This window comes from Acanthochromis polyacanthus, chromosome 19, assembly GCF_021347895.1.
Source record: "Acanthochromis polyacanthus isolate Apoly-LR-REF ecotype Palm Island chromosome 19, KAUST_Apoly_ChrSc, whole genome shotgun sequence".
NCBI lineage: Eukaryota > Metazoa > Chordata > Actinopteri > Pomacentridae > Acanthochromis > Acanthochromis polyacanthus.
In genome coordinates this window covers 32,394,663-32,416,302 of record NC_067131.1, presented here as the reverse complement: position 1 = coordinate 32,416,302, position 21,640 = coordinate 32,394,663, and the positions used below count along the sequence as shown (strand labels likewise).

General features: G+C 41.5%; 1 protein-coding gene and 1 long non-coding RNA gene across 2 annotated transcripts in view; one reads left to right on the top strand and one right to left on the bottom strand.

Moving 5' to 3' along the window:
* The window catches only part of LOC110970614 (rho GTPase-activating protein SYDE1), a 32,694-nt gene extending 15,280 nt beyond the window's left edge, over positions 1-17,414 (top strand). The window contains 5 exon segments of the mRNA XM_051939543.1: positions 2,364-2,548; positions 3,075-3,254; positions 3,257-3,332; positions 3,412-3,681; positions 14,870-17,414. Coding sequence (XP_051795503.1) covers positions 2,364-2,548; positions 3,075-3,254; positions 3,257-3,332; positions 3,412-3,681; positions 14,870-15,063 — 905 coding nt within the window. The 3' untranslated portion in view covers positions 15,064-17,414.
* LOC127531102 (uncharacterized) lies at positions 7,799-14,880 on the bottom strand. Its single transcript, XR_007937991.1, has 2 exons — positions 14,285-14,880; positions 7,799-8,074 (listed from the first exon to the last, which is right to left on the bottom strand). It is a non-coding gene; the product is annotated as an uncharacterized LOC127531102 (long non-coding RNA).
* Positions 17,415-21,640: the final 4,226 nt, after the last annotated feature.

Here is a 21,640-nt window from a genome sequence, read left to right as displayed (position 1 = left end):
AGACCTGACCCAAAGAACCTGACCTGAAGAATCTCACCTAAAGAACCTGACCGAAAGAACCTGACCTACAGAACCTAGACCTGACCTTAAGAACCTGACCTAAAGAACTTGACCTACAGAACCTAGACCTGACCTTAAGAACCTGACCTACAGAACCTAGACCGGACCTGAAAAATCTCACCTAAAGAACCTGACCTAAAGAACTTGACCTGACCTAAAGAATCTGACCTGAAGAACCTTGACCGAAAGAACCTGACCAAAAGAACCAGACCTAAAGAACCTAAAGAACCTAGACCTAACCTAAAGAACCTGATCTGAAGAACTTGACCTGCACTAAAGAACCTCACCGAAAGAACCTAGACCGGACCTAAAGAATCTGGTCTCTAACCCTAATCCTGCACCTCACTGCACTGCTACATGTTTACACTTTTTAAAATACTTGTTCTATTTACTAGTATGTATGTATATGTATGTATATATATATATATATATATATATATATACAGTGCCTTGTGAAAGTATTCGGCCCCCTTGAACTTTTCAACCTTTCGCCACATTTCAGGCTTCAAACATAAAGATATAAAATTTTAATTTTTTGTCAAGAATCAACAACAAGTGGGACACAATCGTGAAGTGGAACGAAATTTATTGGATATTTTAAACTTTTTTAACAAATAAAAACCTGAAAAGTGGGGCGTGCAATATTATTCGGCCCCTTGCATTAATACTTTGTAGCGCCACCTTTTGCTGCAATTACAGCTGCAAGTCGCTTGGGGTATGTCTCTATCAGTTTTGCACATCCAGAGACTGAAATTCTTGCCCATTCTTCCTTGCAAAACAGCTGGAGCTCAGTGAGGTTGGATGGAGAGCGTTTGTGAACAGCAGTCTTCAGCTCTGCCCACAGATTCTGGATTGGATTCAGGTCTGGACTTTGACTTGGCCATTCTAACACCTGGATACGTTTATTTGTGAACCATTCCATTGTAGATTTGGCTTTATGTTTTGGATCATTGTCCTGTTGGAAGATAAATCTCCGTCCCAGTCTCAGGTCTTTTGCAGACTCCAACAGGTTTTCTTCCAGAATGCTCCTGTATTTGGCTCCATTCATCTTCCCATCAATTTGAACCATCTTCCCTGTCCCTGCTGAAGAAAAGCAGGCCCAAACCATGAGGCTGCCACCACCATGTTTGACAGTGGGGATGGTGTGTTCAGGGTGATGAGCTGTGTTGCTTTTACGCCAAACATATGGTTTTGCATTGTGGCCAAAAAGTTGGATTTTGGTTTCATCTGACCAGAGCACCTTCTTCCACATGTTTGGTGTGTCTCCCAGGTGGCTTGTGGCAAACTTCAAACCAGACTTTTTATGGATATCTTTGAGAAATGGCTTTCTTCTTGCCACTCTTCCATAAAGGCCAGATTTGTGCAGTGTACGACTGATTGTTGTCCTATGGACAGACTCTCCCACCTCAGCTGTAGATCTCTGCAGTTCATCCAGAGTGATCATGGGCCTCTTGGCTGCATCTCTGATCAGTCTTCTCCTTGTTGGAGGTGAAAGTTTAGAGGGACGGCCGGGTCTTGGTAGATTTGCAGTGGTCTGATACTCCTTCCATTTCAATATGATTGCTTGCACAGTGCTCCTTGAGATGTTTAAAGCTTGGGAAATCTTTTTGTATCCAAATCCGGCTTTAAACTTCTCCACAACAGTATCTTGGACCTGCCTGGTGTGTTCCTTGGTCTTCATGATGCTCTCTGCACTTTAAACAGAACCCTGAGACTATCACAGAGCAGGTGCATTTATACGGAGACTTGATTACACACAGGTGGATTCTATTTATCATCATCAGTCATTTAGGACAACATTGGATCATTCAGAGATCCTCACTGAACTTCTGGAGTGAGTTTGCTGCACTGAAAGTAAAGGGGCCGAATAATATTGCACACCCCACTTTTCAGGTTTTTATTTGTTAAAAAAGTATAAAATATCCAATAAATTTCGTTCCACTTCACGATTGTGTCTCAATTGTTGTTGATTCTTAACAAAAAATTAAAATTTTATATCTTTGTTTGAAGCCTGAAATGTGGCGAAAGGTTGAAAAGTTCAAGGGGGCCGAATACTTTCACAAGGAACTGTATACATATATATATATATATATGACCTAAAGAACCTGGACCTGACCTAAAGAACCTTGAGCTGTGGGGTCAGTTCCTGAATTTTAATGTACAGCTTCATTTTTCTCAAGTTTTCCAATCCTGGTAAAATGAAGAATTCGAAAAAGTGTGGACCTGAGTAAGAACCTGAACCTGAGCCATGGGAGGAGAGCTTCCTGAGGTTCCTCTACCTGACCTGGGTTCTGTCTCTTCAGGTATCCTGAAGGACTACCTGCGGGAACTGCCATCCCCTCTCATCACTAGAACTCTGTACCAGGTGGTCAGAGAGGCCATGAAGCTTCGACCTCCACCTGCAGCACCTGCAGCACCTGCAGAACCGGACCCTGAACTGTCTCGGAGAACCGTGGAGCTGCTGGGCTGCCTGCCACCTCCAGAGAGGGTACTACTGCTGTACTGATACAGTTTTACTACTGGAGTACTGCAACTACTACTACTACTACTACTATTGCAGCCCTGTGGTACTGCAGTACTAGTAGTAATAATGGTAATAGTTGTAGTAGTAGTAGTAGTAACACTACAGTAGTACTGCAGTAGTACACGTCAACTGCCCCTAACCTTAGCCCTGTTCCTCTACTACCCGTTGCTCTGTACTGTAGTACTGCAGTAGTAGTAGTAAAAGCAGTAGTAATAATACCACTGTAGTACTGCAGTAGTAGTAGTAATAATACCACTGTAGTACTGCAGTAGTACATATCTCCTGTCCCTGCAGGTCAACCTGTCACTGCTTCTTGACTATTTCAGACTGTATATACTATAGGAGTACTGCTCTGTACTGTAGTATTCTGGTAGTACTGTAGTTGTAGTTGTAGTACTGTAATTGTAGTATTGTAGTTGTAGTGGTAGTACTGTAGTAGTATTAAAGTACTGTAGTTGTAGTACTACAGTAATCGTCCCTGTCCCTGCAGGCCACCCTGTCTCTGCTCCTGGACCACCTGAGCCTGGTGGCGTCCTTCAGCCCGTCCAACAGGATGAACCACCAGAACCTGGCAGTGTGCTTCGGTCCGGTTCTGCTGACGCCGACCCAGGAGGCCTGGAGGGGGGGAGGAGGGGGAGGGCGGGGCGGGGGGCGGGGAAAGGCTCCGATCACAGCGAGGACGTCGTGAGCGCCGTGGACTTCAAACGGCACATCGAGGCGCTGCACTACCTGCTGCAGCTTTGGCCAGGTAAGATCCTGAAACTCCGCCTCTCTGGTGTGCTGTTGTTACCATAGAAACCACCTGACCTCACCGTTTCCTCCCTCAGTACCAACCCATCAAGTCCCAGCGGACTACCACGGCGACGCCTCCCCTCCTCCCTCCCCAGCCCTCACCCACCATCCCCCGGGGCAGCGTCCTGTCCTGCGATTGGCTGAGGAGGCGGTGGTGTCACGGCGGGGGCGGGGCGGTCCCACCCGGCTGGAGAGCCCGCCGCCAATCAATCGGTACGCTGGAGACTGGAGCATCTGCGGACGAGACCTGTTGTCGGGGCAGGACGCCGACTATGACGAGGTGGCAGGAAGTGACAGCGATGCAGGTAAGGAATGATGCCTGATGACTGACAGGTGCTAGCTAACAGGAAGCCTTCATAGGCTCCGCCCCCTACAGCGCACACAGATTGGACGAGTGCTTCACTTCTGCTCAAACTGGACCAACATGGAGGCAGAATGTTTCACCAGGAGCACAGGAAGAAGCTGCTGCTCTCACTTCCTGTTGGATTTGTTAGTCTCAGAGTTTTCAGGACTGAAGCAGCTTCTCCTGAAAACCTGCTGACACGTCAACAGGGAACGTTCTGCTGCTCCAGGAGTGACTCAACATTTCCATTTCATAAATGTACACAGCAGTTACAAGCTGTAGTGATGTAGAAGATTTTCTTAGCTTCTCCTGAGTGATTCCAGTCGACTACAGCTGTTGCCTCTGATCCAGGTTAAATAGAGCCATTAGATTCACTCATTAAGGCCTCTCCACACTGTGTGATTTAACAATCTTTAAGTTCCCAGCTTGATATGCTGCATGACTTCAATCTAATAATCTTTGGGCACGACGTGAAGTTTGATCTGTGCAGACAAAACGATGAAAACAAATCTCAGCCTACGATGGAAGTGAATCGATGTGAACGAAGAATAAAATGTCATCATCGTGGGTCATCCATCCATGAAAAATCCTACAATCACAGGGAAACTAGCCAAACATGAACCTTACAATCACAGGGAAACTAGCCAAACATGAACCCTACAATCACAGGTAAACTAGCCAAATATGAACCCTACAATCACAGGTAAACAAGCCAAACCTGAACCCTACAATCATAGGTAAACTAGCCAAATATGAACCTTACAATCATAGGTAAACTAGCCAAATATGAACCTTACAATCACAGGTAAACTAGCCAAATATGAACCCTACAATCACAGGTAAACAAGCCAAACCTGAACCCTACAATCATAGGTAAACTAGCCAAATATGAACCTTACAATCATAGGTAAACTAGCCAAATATGAACCTTACAATCACAGGTAAACTAGCCAAATATGAACCCTACAGTCACAGGTAAACAAGCCAAACATGAACCCTACAATCACAGGTAAACTAGCCAAATATGAACCCTACAATCACAGGTAAACAAGCCAAACCTGAACCCTACAATCACAGGTAAACTAGCCAAATATGAACCTTACAATCATAGGGAAACTAGCCAAATATGAACCTTACAATCACAGGTAAACTAGCCAAATATGAACCCTACAATCACAGGTAAACAAGCCAAACCTGAACCCTACAATCATAGGTAAACTAGCCAAATATGAACCTTACAATCACAGGGAAACTAGCCAAACATGAACTTTCAATCACAGGGAAACTAGCCAAACATGAGCCCTACAATCACAAGGCAACTAGCCAAACATGAATCCTACAATCACAGGGAAACTAGCCAAATATGAACCCTACAATCACAGGGAAACTAGCCAAACATGAACCCTACAATCACAGGGAAACTAGCCAAACATGAACTTCACAATCACAGGGAAACTAGCCAAACATGAACCCTACAATCACAGGTAAACTAGCCAAATATGAACCCTACAATCACAGGTAAACAAGCCAAACCTGAACCCTACAATCATAGGTAAACTAGCCAAATATGAACCTTACAATCATAGGTAAACTAGCCAAATATGAACCTTACAATCACAGGTAAACTAGCCAAATATGAACCCTACAGTCACAGGTAAACAAGCCAAACATGAACCCTACAATCACAGGTAAACTAGCCAAATATGAACCCTACAATCACAGGTAAACAAGCCAAACCTGAACCCTACAATCATAGGTAAACTAGCCAAATATGAACCTTACAATCACAGGGAAACTAGCCAAACATGAACTTTCAATCACAGGGAAACTAGCCAAACATGAGCCCTACAATCACAAGGCAACTAGCCAAACATGAATCCTACAATCACAGGGAAACTAGCCAAATATGAACCCTACAATCACAGGGAAACTAGCCAAACATGAACCCTACAATCACAGGGAAACTAGCCAAACATGAACTTCACAATCACAGGGAAACTAGCCAAACATGAACCCTACAATCACAGGTAAACTAGCCAAATATGAACCCTACAATCACAGGTAAACAAGCCAAACCTGAACCCTACAATCATAGGTAAACTAGCCAAATATGAACCTTACAATCATAGGTAAACTAGCCAAATATGAACCTTACAATCACAGGTAAACTAGCCAAATATGAACCCTACAATCACAGGTAAACAAGCCAAACCTGAACCCTACAATCATAGGTAAACTAGCCAAATATGAACCTTACAATCATAGGTAAACTAGCCAAATATGAACCTTACAATCACAGGTAAACTAGCCAAATATGAACCCTACAGTCACAGGTAAACAAGCCAAACATGAACCCTACAATCACAGGTAAACTAGCCAAATATGAACCCTACAATCACAGGTAAACAAGCCAAACCTGAACCCTACAATCATAGGTAAACTAGCCAAATATGAACCTTACAATCACAGGGAAACTAGCCAAACATGAACTTTCAATCACAGGGAAACTAGCCAAACATGAGCCCTACAATCACAAGGCAACTAGCCAAACATGAATCCTACAATCACAGGGAAACTAGCCAAATATGAACCCTACAATCACAGGGAAACTAGCCAAACATGAACCCTACAATCACAGGGAAACTAGCCAAACATGAACTTCACAATCACAGGGAAACTAGCCAAACATGAACCCTACAATCACAGGTAAACTAGCCAAATATGAACCCTACAATCACAGGTAAACAAGCCAAACCTGAACCCTACAATCATAGGTAAACTAGCCAAATATGAACCTTACAATCATAGGTAAACTAGCCAAATATGAACCTTACAATCACAGGTAAACTAGCCAAATATGAACCCTACAATCACAGGTAAACAAGCCAAACCTGAACCCTACAATCATAGGTAAACTAGCCAAATATGAACCTTACAATCACAGGGAAACTAGCCAAACATGAACTTTCAATCACAGGGAAACTAGCCAAACATGAGCCCTACAATCACAAGGCAACTAACCAAACATGAATCCTACAATCACAGGGAAACTAGCCAAATATGAACCCTACAATCACAGGGAAACTAGCCAAACATGAACCCTACAATCACAGGGAAACTAGCCAAACATGAACTTCACAATCACAGGGAAACTAGCCAAACATGAACCCTACAATCACAGGGAAACTAGCCAAAAATGATCTCTACAATCACAGAGAAACTAGCCAAACATGAGCCCTACAATCACAAGGCAACTAGCCAAATATGAACCCTACAATCACAGGGAAACTAGCCAAACATGAACCCTACAATCACAGGGAAACTAGCCAAACATGAACTTTACAATCACAGGGAAACTAGCCAAACATGAACCCTACAATCACAGGCAAAGTAGCTAAACATGATCTCTACAATCACAGAGAAACTAGCCAAACATGAACCCTACAATCACAGGGAAACTAGCCAAACATTAACTTCACAATCACAGGGAAACTAGCCAAACATGAACCCTACAATCACAGGGAAACTAGCCAAAAATGATCTCTACAATCACAGAGAAACTAGCCAAACATGAGCCCTACAATCACAAGGCAACTAGCCAAATATGAACCCTACAATCACAGGGAAACTAGCCAAACATGAACCCTACAATCACAGGGAAACTAGCCAAACATGAACTTCACAATCACAGGGAAACTAGCCAAACATGAACCCTACAATCACAGGGAAACTAGCCAAAAATGATCTCTACAATCACAGAGAAACTAGCCAAACATGAGCCCTACAATCACAAGGCAACTAGCCAAACATGAACCCTACAATCACAGGGAAACTAGCCAAACATGAACTTCACAATCACAGGGAAACTAGCCAAACATGAACCCTACAATCACAGGGAAACTAGCCAAAAATGATCTCTGCAATCACAGAGAAACTAGCCAAACATGAGCCCTACAATCACAAGGCAACTAGCCAAATATGAACCCTACAATCACAGGGAAACTAGCCAAACATGTGTCGTTGTTTCTCTCTCTGGTGTCCATGATGTGCAGGCGAAGGAGTGACGTCCGTGACACTGACTTTCTTTAAAAGTATTTTATTAAAGGAAAGAGCAGCATCAGTACAGACAGAACCTGCCTGGAAGGAGTCGGCCAATTGAATCCCTCTTTGCTTGACAATGACCAGCAATCAGGTTTTATAGGTTTTCAACATATAGGAGGGGTTAAAACAAATGGTTCTTTATTGCCTACCATATGGGGAAAGCAGAGAGCATCCCCAAACAACTCCCCCTTGTCTACAACAGCTGAAGAATCCCTAAATCAGTATTTTAGACAGAAGAACCCTCATAAAAACACCTACAGCAGGGCTCTGTAAACAGGAGAACACTTTCCCATGGCATGGGTAGAATATAATGCAGGTTCCATCTGTGGTCAGAGACACCAGAGCAAACACTGCATCTCCTTTCAAATGCTATAACAAACAAAACAGATTCTATACTACTAACTTATTAAGTAATACATGTAACAGATCAGATACCACATATTTCCCCCCTTCGAGGCTGACAGAGCCTCGAAAAGTACAAAAACATCAAGTACATAAAGGTCACATACAAAATGCTTACGACGTGACCATTCTGTCCGTACTGATTACAACCTAAAGTTAACAATATTATAAATTTGTAGATTAATGTGAGAGCAAAAACCTGCCTGGCAGCCATCTTTCCAAATTATCCATCAAACAATCAAGACAGGAAATTCTCTCACGGCCCCTCTGCCTAGGCGACCATACTACACTCCAGCCAATTAAAAGAGGGAGATTCAAAGGATGATGTGAAATGAATGGAAGCAAATGCATGTGGGAATCCCAGAAAGAAAATCAAAATGTCCAAAATCAGGCTGGTCGACCCATCGGACCCTCAAATGGACCTGCACCTGCCTAACACCACTGTCCCTAACCAATCAAAATAATAAAACACCTGAGATCCCAATGTACTCACCTCATATCAAAAACATCAAACCAATGAAACCCCCATCATACTAATCATAGAGTCATGAAAACTCAAAGGTGAAAATAAAACACACTGAAAATATTACTAATTCTAATACTCTTCTACGTAGGGAAACATCAGTAAGAACAAACATCTAATGATAAAACAGAGTATATATGATAAACAACACTGTAAGCATACAGAAGAACACATGAGCATCAAACCAACACTCCTCAATAACAGCTCCAGTCGTGGTGTGTTGTCGTCACATCGTCCATGCTCAGAGTCCTCCATCCATCTTTATTGTCCATTCCATTGTCCATATGCAAACATTCAAGTCCATTTGGCTGCAGTGAACTCCAGACAGCCACTTTCTATGCAAGCTCCCAAATGGCGTCCTGGGAAGATAAAAAGCACCCAGCAGTATCCTGCAAAACAACTAACACTCCATGATGTCTTATTACAAATCGCTTTGTTATGAGAATATCATCAGATTATCATCAGATTATCATCAGATTATCATCAGATTATCATCAGATCATCACCAGTTCATCGTATGACACATTGCAATCCCCCCTTTGATCAAACCAAATCCCCTGTGAAGTTTGGACATCTCTATTGTAGATGACACCCAAGAACATAATGCTTATAATAAATTCTGATATTCAAAATGGAAATTACTCAGCTCATTTGGATGACACCCTATCAACTAATTCAAACCCCTATATTGTCATACGTGAACAGAGCAGTATGTCAACACACCATTACTTTCTTTTTACTTAATTAATTTTATTTGCTGTTTACAAATACCTCAACATTGCTGATTGTGAATGGCTCCTTAAGGCTATTTTAATACTCCATTCTGCAAATGCACCCACATATGGCCCCTCTGAACAAAAACTGAACAACAGACTTAACAAAAGACTTCACAAAAGACTGAGTATCTTCCAGCACCCATCAATAAAATGAAAACTATGTTTGAATCCTTGTGGCAATCTTGTGTAATCATAAACCTATCACTGAGTGTAACACTAAACAATCTGCTGAAAGATCAGTCACTATTGGCTGCTTCACTGGTAGGGGCAGCCCCTCTGGATTTCACTCCACAGAATGAATTTCTCCTTCTGGTTCACATCCGGGTCATTTCCTCTGACATCTCTCCATTTCTGATGAGCCCCCAGACACATAGACCCCCAGATTCTCTTCTGGACCCAATGGCTCACTCAACATCTTATCAGGATGTATATTTGTTGGGAACGTATCCCTCAACGCTCTCCACATCCGAGATCTGCTGACAGCAAAGAGCTCTGCATCATTTACAGCAGTTGCCACAGAACTATTCAGACCTGCTTGCTGTAGAAGTTCCTCCAGCACCAAAGCTCCCAGGAGACTGGCCAAAAGCCGCTTGATGTCTCTCATGGCAGGTTGCATCCCACCAAAACCTCCTCCAGTTTTGAAATCCAAAGATATGCCCCATCTTGAAAAGTCAGAAACTTCTCAATTCTGTCTGACATCTCTGTATTCTGCCAAGGCCTGTAATCCAGATTCTGTCTCCTAACAGTCACTGGACACATCCTCTCTGATGCCCTTCCTTTCCTATTCTCAACTTCCCTTAAATCCCACTGTCTCTCACTTCCTCAGTCTCCATCACTGTCTCCATCCTCACTCTCATCCTCTCCTGGATCCTCTTTCTTCACTTTCTGCAATCCTTCTCTTAACTTCACAATCCATCTTTCCCATTATACACTCCACAGCATCAAAGTCACAACTCTCAACAGTATTTAAGCCAAATTAACCTCTCTACAAATGTTTATTCATCTAAATCAATGAAATGCCTCGGATGCTCAGTCTCTTGTCAAGCTTCTTCCCAAATCAGTGAAACATCCCCTCTACGTGTACACCCATGTGTTTTATTAACCCCAAACTAAAAACTATCTGAGTCAGGTTGTAAAAGAAACATCATGATAGGCCCCTGGTATTTCTGTAAAAACAGACTAAACGTATGTCATCAATAGCAGAAATAAGTAGGTGTGTGCACATGAGTAAATGCAAGAGTTTGTGGATAGAAGCACACTAGCCTTGATGACGTTGAAGCCACACTTGTTGTCATCCACATCCTCAGGCTGTAGAGCACCATCAGCTGTCCTCTATCAGTTCTTTGGGGGATTGAATTCAGAAGCATTCCATCATCTCAGTCTCCTCCTCAATGCTCACACCATAGTAGAACAGACGATACACAAAGAAAACAAACACAAGGTTAATGTTTCATGAAACCAAAAACAACTTCTTGTAATTTGCATATATTTGTCAACATCTAAGTCATTTTAATTGTTCCCAACAAATGTCCTCTCTTAAGAGTCTCTGTGAAGAAAACTACTAAACAGATTTCTTATTCCTCATGGATTCTAAATTAACCATACTCATATTCACACTAAATACATTGTGAATCAAAGGAGTATGTATGTAAATCTATTGATAGTTGGATAACATCCTGCTGTTTCTCTTCTCTCTCACACACTCAGACACTTATCACCATGGCTCCTCCTCTTAAGTTTATCCACCACTTCCAGTCTGTACTGGACTTCACAGTGAGACCATCCTACCTCAGCTACCTCTAAAAATCAAATTAACCTCATGCAAAAAGCACCTCATTACCAGAGTAATAAGTCTCCACCCCTGTTCTGCATCATCATTCTCAATAAGACTCCACATTGGTTGTTCAAAGTCTCCTCCAATGCACTCACACACACATGCAGAAATAAACAACAGAGAGAAACTGAACACCAATCAATCAGCCAATCTACTAACCCCCATAGAAATCAGACTCTGTTTCCCCCAATTCTAACAAACGTCATCAGAAAATGTCTTCCTCTGTCACTATTAATCATCAAACATGTATGCATGCTCATGCACACAGAATATCCTCACTGGTCTCTCCTCCTCCTCAGACTCCACAAAGGCTCAGATATTATTCTCAGATGTATATACATCCTCCATAAGGCTCATATATATATTATCAGCTCACAATAGTCCTCCTATAAGGCTCATAAGGTCTTACAAATTCCTAAACGTCCCCCTGCAGAAGGGATCATTGGTATCAACACTGAGGTGGCAAATTCTCCTCACATGTCAACAACTCTTCTATAACCAATCACAGCCTCTCTATATTTATTTAATAAGAATTATATTCTATATATATATCAGTTGCATACTACAGCCTTCCGGACTCAGCTGCAGCACCACACACACACACACACACACACATGTTTGTACTTCTATCTTAGTGAGGACATCCATAGGCGTAATGCATTTCCTAGAGCCTTACCCTAACCTTAACCATCACAACTGATTGTCTAAACTTAATCCTTACCCTAACCCTAACCAAACCTCAATTCATAGCTGTTCTCTAAAAACAAGTCTTCACCCTCAAACATGGCTGTTTCAAAGTGAGGACCGGCCAAAATGTCCTCACTTTGTAAAAATGTCCTCACTTTGATAGTTAAATGCAGAAAATGGTCCTCACAATGTAGCAAGTACAAGAACACACACACACACACACACACACACACACAGAGAACATTTAACACACAAAAACCACCAGTAACACTACATTAAAGATAGGCTAAGCCTCACTTCCCCTTATTTAAAACTTTTAAACTCAAATTCAGAATGAAAGATTTTACACCAGTCAACCACCAGTCCATCCATCACTGCCATCCGCTTTATCAACACACAACATCTAACCCTGAAAACTTTATTGAGGTTTTCTTTCCCTGTGTGTGTTTCCTCTAAGATGTTTTATTTATGCTTATTACAAACAGAATGTCCTCGCTGATCTCTCGGACTCAGCAAAGGCTCATATGCTTATAACAAGTACAGAAACGTCCACCATGAGGCTCATATGCATTATCAATTTACAAAAGTCCTTTATAAGGCTCATTCATTTCATTTTATTACCAAATTTACAAAAAGTCCTCATTGGGGCTCATAAAGTTTAGCAGACAAAAGCTTATACGTCTTCAATATGAAAAATGTCTCTCCTTTGAATTATGAAAGCTCAACCTATATATGTGTGTTTTCCAACAAAAACTGACATATTTCATTCATACATTACAGCTCTCATCAGCCTCTCACAGACCAGCAGCACACACAGACAGACGCAGACAGACGGAGCTGCAGAGACACAGACGCAACCGCCCGCACAAAAATCATTCAAATTAAAAGCAACCATTCAACCCAAAGTCCAACAAATCCACAAAATAAAACACATATTCAACATCACCCAAACACACAATCAGGATTTGATCCCAGAATCAGATCATTCACACATATCCTAAGAAGCATGCTTTCAGCCGCACCTTTTCTCTTTTCTCTTTTCATCTCTTTTTCCTTATTACCTAAATCTGTGCTACCATGGAGCATAAACAGCTCAGTCAAAAAGCTACTTTAGGAAACCATACGTCTACGGCCGGAACTTTAAAGTGCTTTATCTATGACTAAAGTAAATCTACACCCCCAGTTCCCTTTCTCTTTTTATGAACTGACCTACTACATGTGCTCACATATAATAGGTTTTAGGCCAGTATACTAAACTGCCTCTAAGAGGGCTTTTAATCCTGATTTGCGGCTTTCCATCCTATTTCCTTTATTTTCCTTTCGGCCTCTTATTCTCTTCTCATTTCATCCCTTCTTCTCTATATTTTAGTTCGCCAATTGACCTTTGGGCCCCAAAGGTAAATCTACTCTATCCTCTTTTATTTTTAAACACCATTTTGACTACTGAGCCAACGTTCACATAAAGCGTCTAACTCCCTCATGTCTTACCGTTAACAGGATCCAGGCCTGTCCTGTTACACTTGCATGGTCTTTTAGCTTGCTCCATTGTTACTCGTTCTGCTATTCTACATTTAACCCTAACATCTATTTCTCTTTCTTCAACTTTTATTCTCTTATCCCAACTTTTTCTATCTACTCTATTCTATTCCCCACATTTTTTATGCGCAATAAACCCCAATTTAGACCGAACATCGCTCCAAACACCCATGCACCACAGGACACAGCGCACTGAATTCTGACAGTGCAGCGTATCAGCCACAACCCCACAGCACCCATGAGCACATCAGCATCCCAAATAAAGTGAGAACCAGCTCAACCGACGTCGTATCAGGACGGAGAAAAGCGACCAAGGGGCTGCCGGCTGTCGAAGAACGCCGCCTCTGATCCTGTTCGTGACGCCAAATTTGTCGTTTCTCTCTCTGGTGTCCATGATGTGCAGGTGAAGGAGAAAATGTCCGTGACACTGACTTTCTTTAAAAGTATTTTATTAAAAGAAAGAGCAGCATCAGTACAGACAGAACCTGCCCGGAAGGAGCCGGCCAATTGAATCCCTCTTTGCTTGACAATGACCAGCAATCAGGTTTTATAGGTTTTAACATGTAAATGAGTACAACATATGGTTATTTATTGTCTAACACATGGGAAACAAGTGAGGAGCATCCCCAAACAAACCCCCTGTGTCTACAACAGCTGAAGAATCCCTAAATCAGTATTTTAGACAGAAGAACCCTCATATAAACACCTCCAACAGGGCTCTGTAAACAGGAGAACACTTTCCCATGGCATGGGTAGAATATAATGCAGGTTCCATCTGTGGTCAGAGACACCAGAGCAAACACTGCATCTCCTTTCAAATGCTATAACAAACAAAACAGATTCCAGTCTACTAACTTATTAAGTAATACATGTAACAGATCAGATACCACACATGATCTCTACAATCACAGGGAAAGTAGCCAAACATGAACCCTACAATCTCGTGGTGTGTTTAGAGACCTCCTGGTTTACATCCAGCTGAGCTTTAGACTTCTTTATCTAAATCAGCTGAAACTCTGAAGAAACCTTTAAACAAACCAGCAGCAGATGAGCCACCATGTTGGTCCAGTTTGAGCAGAACAGCAGTGAAATGTTTGTCCAATCAGGTGCAATGTTTTCTGTTGGAGGAAGGAGCCTGTTGTGGTTTCCTGTTGTTCCTGTCAATCATCAGGAGTCGTAAACACTGCTTTAATCCAGTCCTCCAGTGGTGTCCATCATAGAGATCAAGAACATACATGGAGCCCAACTAACCTCAGCAGACCATCACCTGTAACCCTGCTCATGGTTTCAGGTAGCGGAGATGAAGATGAGGATGAGGAAAAGAAGGGGGCATGGTCAGGAGCCACAGGAGGTGGAGCTCTGTATGTGGACGAGTTCCTGGATTTTGATGCTCCGTTCAACTGTCGACTCAGTCTGAAGGACTTCGACACTCTGATCCACGATCTGGACCGAGAGCTGGCAAAGCAGATCAACATCTGCCTGTAGGGGAGGAAGAGGAGGAACATCTGGCTGTAGGAGAGTAAGAGAACGAATGGGGATGATGAAGATGAAGGATCTGACTTGAGTTCAAAGTTGTCTCCGTTAAATTTTATCAGATTTCCAAAGCATTGCTTCGTCTCTTTCAGGCCCAACACTTTCCTGAACATTCTCAAAGGAACAAAATAAAATCAGAATAAAAAACATGAAGTTCCTGCTAACCTCAGATCAGCTGTTAAAACTCTCAGCAGTGTTTCCTTCATGAGGAGGTTTTTCTCCTCAGAATTCACCAAAAAAAAACCTGAGGAAACCTTCAGATAGAGAGCAGATGGTTTTCTAAAAGTTCATTACATGTTTGTTTCTTTCTCACGGTGATTAGAACATTTTAAAAATTATCATCCCTCATCTGAGAGATTAAAAGATTCAGTAGGAAATGACCCAAACATTTATAATATAAAAGTTCTTCAAAGAACCCAATTTAAAATTGTAAAATTAGTTTAAATTTTTAAAAAAACTATGAACATAAAATATGTGTATAATTAGGATATATCATTCTGACATCATCACGAGATTAGGAAAATCATTTATGTAATGAAAAAAGATTTTTAATCTCATATTTCTCATATAATAAGTTTCAAAATAATGGGAAATAACATTTACAGCAGCTTTAAGAACCTTTTTCAGAATGACATCAGTCTCATTTTACACCAGTTTTTATCAGATAACTGCAAAATGTTTAATTACCTCCTCAAGAACCAAATGAAAAGGGAAAAAAATGTTTTAAAGGAAACTAGTCTCTTTATTATCAGACATTTCCTGAATCATCAGTCCGAAAATAAAACTGTAAAAGTCACAACAGTAAACATAGAAGAACATTTTAAATGAAAGAACAAACTAACAAACGTTCTAAAATCCATCATCAACAGAAGAATATCTGAAGGTTCTCTCAGTTCCAGTCTCAGGACAAAGAGGTTCTGAAATGTGTCGATGTTTGCTCATGAACTCACAACAAATTTATTTATTCTTCTGATCCAAAGGGAGCTGCAGCTCCGAAGTTAGAACTTCATGAAGGAGGAGACGAGTTCTCAGAGGCGTCACTGCAGGAACCAGAACCTCAGAGGTTCTCCAGGGTTCCTGTCACAGCAGCCACCCTGCAGACTCACAGTGAAGGGAACTGAGTTCTGGTCATCAGGGTCAGATCACAGAGGATCCAGTGGGTCCTGCTGGGTCCTTAGTTACAGTGGACCATTGTGGACCATGAAGGAGCTTCAAGATCTCTGAAGATCTCTGTAGATCTGTAAAGATCTCTGTAGATCTCTGAAGATCTCACTGGATCTCTGTGGATTTTGGTGTGTCCTGGTAGATCTTGTGTCGGACTGTTTGCACTCTTGAAGCCATATTTTCACTCGTTGAAACTTAAAGTTGAAGTGAACAAACTGCAGAAATCGCTGCTCGACTGCATCTTGCTCGACCTGAACCAACCTGCAGTCCGGATTCTGGTTCTGTTCTTGATTCTGATCGTGGTTCTGGTCCCATCCAGATTCTAGTCTTGGTTCTGGTCCAAGTCCTGGAGCAGTGTTTGAGGAGTGCGATGTGAGCTGCAGTGTAGGGCTGGCCCGAATAGTGGTTTCTGGCCTCCGAATATTCGGGCCCTATTAAAGACGAATACCCGGTACCCGGATATTCGTTCCGCCCCGTAACGTCCGACCGGGGGGGGGGGGGGGCGGCGACGGCGGAGACGGCCCGAATATTCGGATCCGTTCGTCTGGTCTCCCGGGTCCACATTTTGCCCTCCTTAAGTCTTCAGTTAAACTGAAGAATTCCCAAACAGCGGAGGTCTTCAGTATCTTGTCTTGTGTTTATGCAACGAAGTGAAGCGTGACGTCAGAGTCGGCAGCAACCCGGACATTCGGGTGGTGGAAAGAAACATGAATGGAGGAGCCGAGATGAGACGAAGAACACGGCGGGATGAGCCGAAGTGCAGGGGAGACAGTAACGCTGCATATTCTTTCCGCCCGGTGACGTCCGACGGCGGGGGGGGGGGGTGAATATTCGGATACCAAAATTAATATCCGGATAGTGCCGTAGCGAACAAGTATTCGGATATTTGGGATATTCGGGATATTCGGGTCCAGCCCTACTGCAGTGTAATTCAGTTTTGTTGGTACAGAGCTGTGAGCATTCTGAAGATGTTCTGAAGATGTTCTGACAGTGTTATTTGTTTTGCACAGATTCTATAAGCACTTATGTTTCTATGGCGTTTCTATGATGTAACCAAAGTGTTGAAGCACAGAGTTCCTGTTGGAGCTGAGCACAGTCTGTTTTATTACCAGCAGAAAATAAACACAGTATTAACACCAGTGTCTTTTATTATCATTATTATGTTAGAATGAAAGATCTGAACTGACCTTCACCAGGTCTGAACATCCACAAAGTAAATAATTCTGATTGTTGTTTAGCTCAAAATCAAGAAATGAAACATATAGTCCATGTTCCAGACCAGATGTTGGTACCACCTCAGGTGACCAAACCAAAGTGGTACTAAAATGTACGTTGGGTTAATATAAGTGCATTAAGACGTGATCGCCTTTCCACGCTGGCAGCTTAGTCACTTTTTGTGAAACGTTCACATTCACCATAACCACTGGATTGCATCCATTTAACTCTCTGAGGCCCACAGCTGCAACATTACATGTTTTAAGGCTGTCCAGCTGTACCTATCTCTGCCTGAATGTAGACAAACACTACATATCCCAGCACCCCACACTCTGAACTGCAAAATTACAACATTTTTGGAATGTATTTTAGGAAAATATTAATAGTGTAAGACATACCACATTCCAAGTTCAAACAGCATGTCTTTCACTGACGCCCCCAGCTCTCTCTTTAGGAACAATTTCCAAACAAATATTTGATCTGTAGTATTTTTATTCATATTTAAAGATTTTTAGTGATAAACAACTCAAAATATTTTTTAAAAAGTATAATACAGTTTATGACAAAATTATTAGCCTCGCCATGAAATTTAAGTTTGTTTTTTTTTTCATTCCCAAGTGCTGTTAAACACATCAAGGAATTTCTATCTCAGCTTTTCCAAACATCCTGGTTTTATTTTAGAAGCTTACTTCATTTTATTTTGCACACAGAAACAAAATTATTCAACAAAAACCAAAAACTACCAGGGTCAAAATTATTACCCCCTGAAGAATTTACCTTTTTATTGATCCAAACCACAAACCGCTGTTGTGCAATCATGTGCTTTAACTTTGTAATGCTCACAGCTTGTAATCAATCAATCAGTCAATCAATCAATCAGTCAAGTTAAAACTGGGGTTGTCCTGCACTTTACACTAGAGAATGACACGGGAGTGGATTTTCACTCCTGTCCCATCCCACTCCCACAGAAAAAAATCTAGTCCCGTCCCACTCCTGGTAAAATGGCTCCCACTTCTGTACCGCTCCCAAGGTAGCGGTACAGAAGTTTTGGAAGATCGGTACACGTTTTGCAAGCGGCATACGGCGTGTTAACGCCGTCACACTCGACTCTCGTGAAGCTGAGCAATATTTCCGACTTCCCTGCCATTTCTGTCAGCTTAATAGATAGGTCCTTACTTCTTACTTTGCGTTGCAAATCAGTTTTTAGCACATCAGATTCTACGCCAGTGTTAACTCCTTCCATTGCTGTTCTTCTTCTTTGAATTACGGCGGAGAGCAGCGGCCGGAAGCACTGTTGGCTTCTGGGCCGTGTAGTTCTTTTCACTTCCATTACAGTGTAGGCTTATTGGCAAAAAAACTACAAAATGGCGGCACATGTCATAAATTATATTTTGTCTTATTGATTGGTTCCCGCTCCCGTCTGCTCCCGTTAACTTTTTATCCTGTACTGTCCCAATCACGTGATCAATAGTAAAGCTGACTCCCATCCCGCGGAATCCCAAAAAAATGTCAGTCTCTACTTTACACACAGTATAAAAACTTAAGGATTTGAGCTATTATTTGAGTAAGCATCATGCCAAAAACAAAAGGAAAAAAGAATTGTTGATGCTTACAAAGCAGGAGAAGGGTCTACAAAGTTATCACAGCGTTTCCAAGTGTCCAGAAGTGGAGTGAGAAGTGTCATCAAGAAATTCTGAGAGAGCCACACAGCACAACAAAAAAAAACCAACACGTGGCTTTAATGGATGCTGCTTGTTTACACAGAAGAACCATCACTGGGTCAGGAGTGAATTAATCAGTTATTCCATCTATATAATAATATACAGTATCTGTACTGTATACCATGGCCTATGGGGTCAAGTTTAAAGGTTTACCCAGTTAATTTAGTCTAGGATTAACAGTATATTAGCAGGTACACACATCAACAGCAGTGTGATGCTCGTTTGTGCTTCAGTTAAAAAAAACTGCTGCCTTCAGTTTCACATATCAGGAGACACAGAGGATGAAATCCACCAGTTAGAGTCCTCAGACACCAGAAACCATTAGAATGTTCAATATGTAAATAGAAACTAATAGTGGAGGACTGATTTAATACAATTCCACTTTTGGAAGTTCAAAAAAATAAAGTTGTAATAAGATAATGTTCTTACAGCTGTTTTGCTGTGTGGCGGTGTATTCTAGCATCGACTGCAATTAGAGCTTTGACTTGTTAAATTAATTTGCATTTTATTGTGCCGTATCCAACAATTTCATATCAATACAATTCATTTTAAGATACACATTTTGATACTATTGAATCATCAATGCCTGATCATCTGTGCATTTTGTTAAAAAATTAAGTTGGAATATTTGCATACACTAAAAGATGTTGCGTTTTTGTAACGTTTTCACAAAATCCTGAAAAATTCAAACAATGATAAAGTCTCACTGTTTTCTTGATTAGAGGCTAAAAGCAGCTTAAAAAGGAAAATAAATTACATTAATATCATCACTGGGTTTCAGCGGGTTGAATCTTCGTCTCATTATAACTCTGTAGTGTTCTCTGAGAATTAGCGCACAGAGCACAACAGGATGGAACTGATAGAAATATAATGAAAATAAAAGCTGCAAAAGCATTTTAATATTCAGCTTCGTAATGGAAATAGTCTTTGCAACAGTGTTTTGGCATATGATGAATTCTGGTAGCAGTCTGTTATAACTGGGTTATATTTTGAACTTTTCATCACAATTCTGACAGTTTTGACTCCATCTAAAAGGTATTTTGTTGTTTAACTGGAAATTATAGTCTGCTGTCTCACACTGACCACAAATCACAAGACATGGTTTGTCTTTTTTTAAACTTATATAGAGTTTAACTTTGAAATTTTCACTATTTTATTGTTACGTCCTGCTTACAGATAATCTTGTTACCATAGCAACAAAATCTTTCTCAGTCTCATGTTTGTCATAGCATTGTTCTGAGCTGTAAAGTTATTATTCAGGTCATGTGTAGAATGTGGTGTTTCATATTGTTTCGCAATGAAGAAAAATCCCATCAAATTGTCCTGCTGTGTTGATAGGACTTTTGGCTCAGACTCCATGCATTTCATTGTGGGTCATGTCCATTAAACCAGTGATAACATATATTTAGCAGTGAGTATGCAAGAGCTATCATATCAAAATCCAAACTAGAGACATATAGCAAGTTAACAATACCAAAAAGAATTAGTCACCTCGGGTGGTACCGATATCTGAAATTTTGGGTCCTGACCCAAAGACTAATAGTTTCACATGCTGTGAATCATAAAGATAGATGGATGATGGATGGATGATGGATGGTGGATGGATGGATGGATGGATGGATGGATGATGGATGATTGATGGATGATGGATGGTGGATGGATGGATGGATGGATGGATGATGGATGGGTGATGGATGATGGATGATGGATGGATAATGGATGGATGGATGGGTGATGGATGGGTGATGGATGGATGATGGATGGATGGATGGATGATGGATGGATGATGGATGGTTGATGGATGGATGGATGATGGATGGGTGATGGAAGGGTGATGGATGGATGATGGATGGATGGATGATGGATGGATGATGGATGGATAGATGATGGATGATGATGGATGATGGATGGAGGATGGATGATGGATGATGAATGGATGATGGATGGATGATGGATGTATGGATGATGGATGATGGATGGATGATGGATGGATGATGATGATGATGGATGGATGATGGATGATGATGGATGATGGATAGATGATGGATGGATGGATAGATGATGGATGGATGGATGGATGGATAGATGATGGATGGATGGATGGGTGGATGGGTGGATGGATGGGTGGATGGATGGATGATGGATGGATGGATGGATGATAGATGATGGATGGATGGATGATGGATGGATGATGGATGTATGGATGATGGATGGATGATGGATGGATGATGGTGATGATGGATGGATGATGGATGATGATGGATGATGGATGGATGGATGAATGAATGATTGATCATGGGTGGATGATGGATGGATGCATGATGGATGGATGGATGGATGGATGGATAGATGATGGATGGATGGATAGATGATGGATGGGTGGATGGGTGGATGGGTGGATGGATGGGTGGATGGATGGATGATGGATG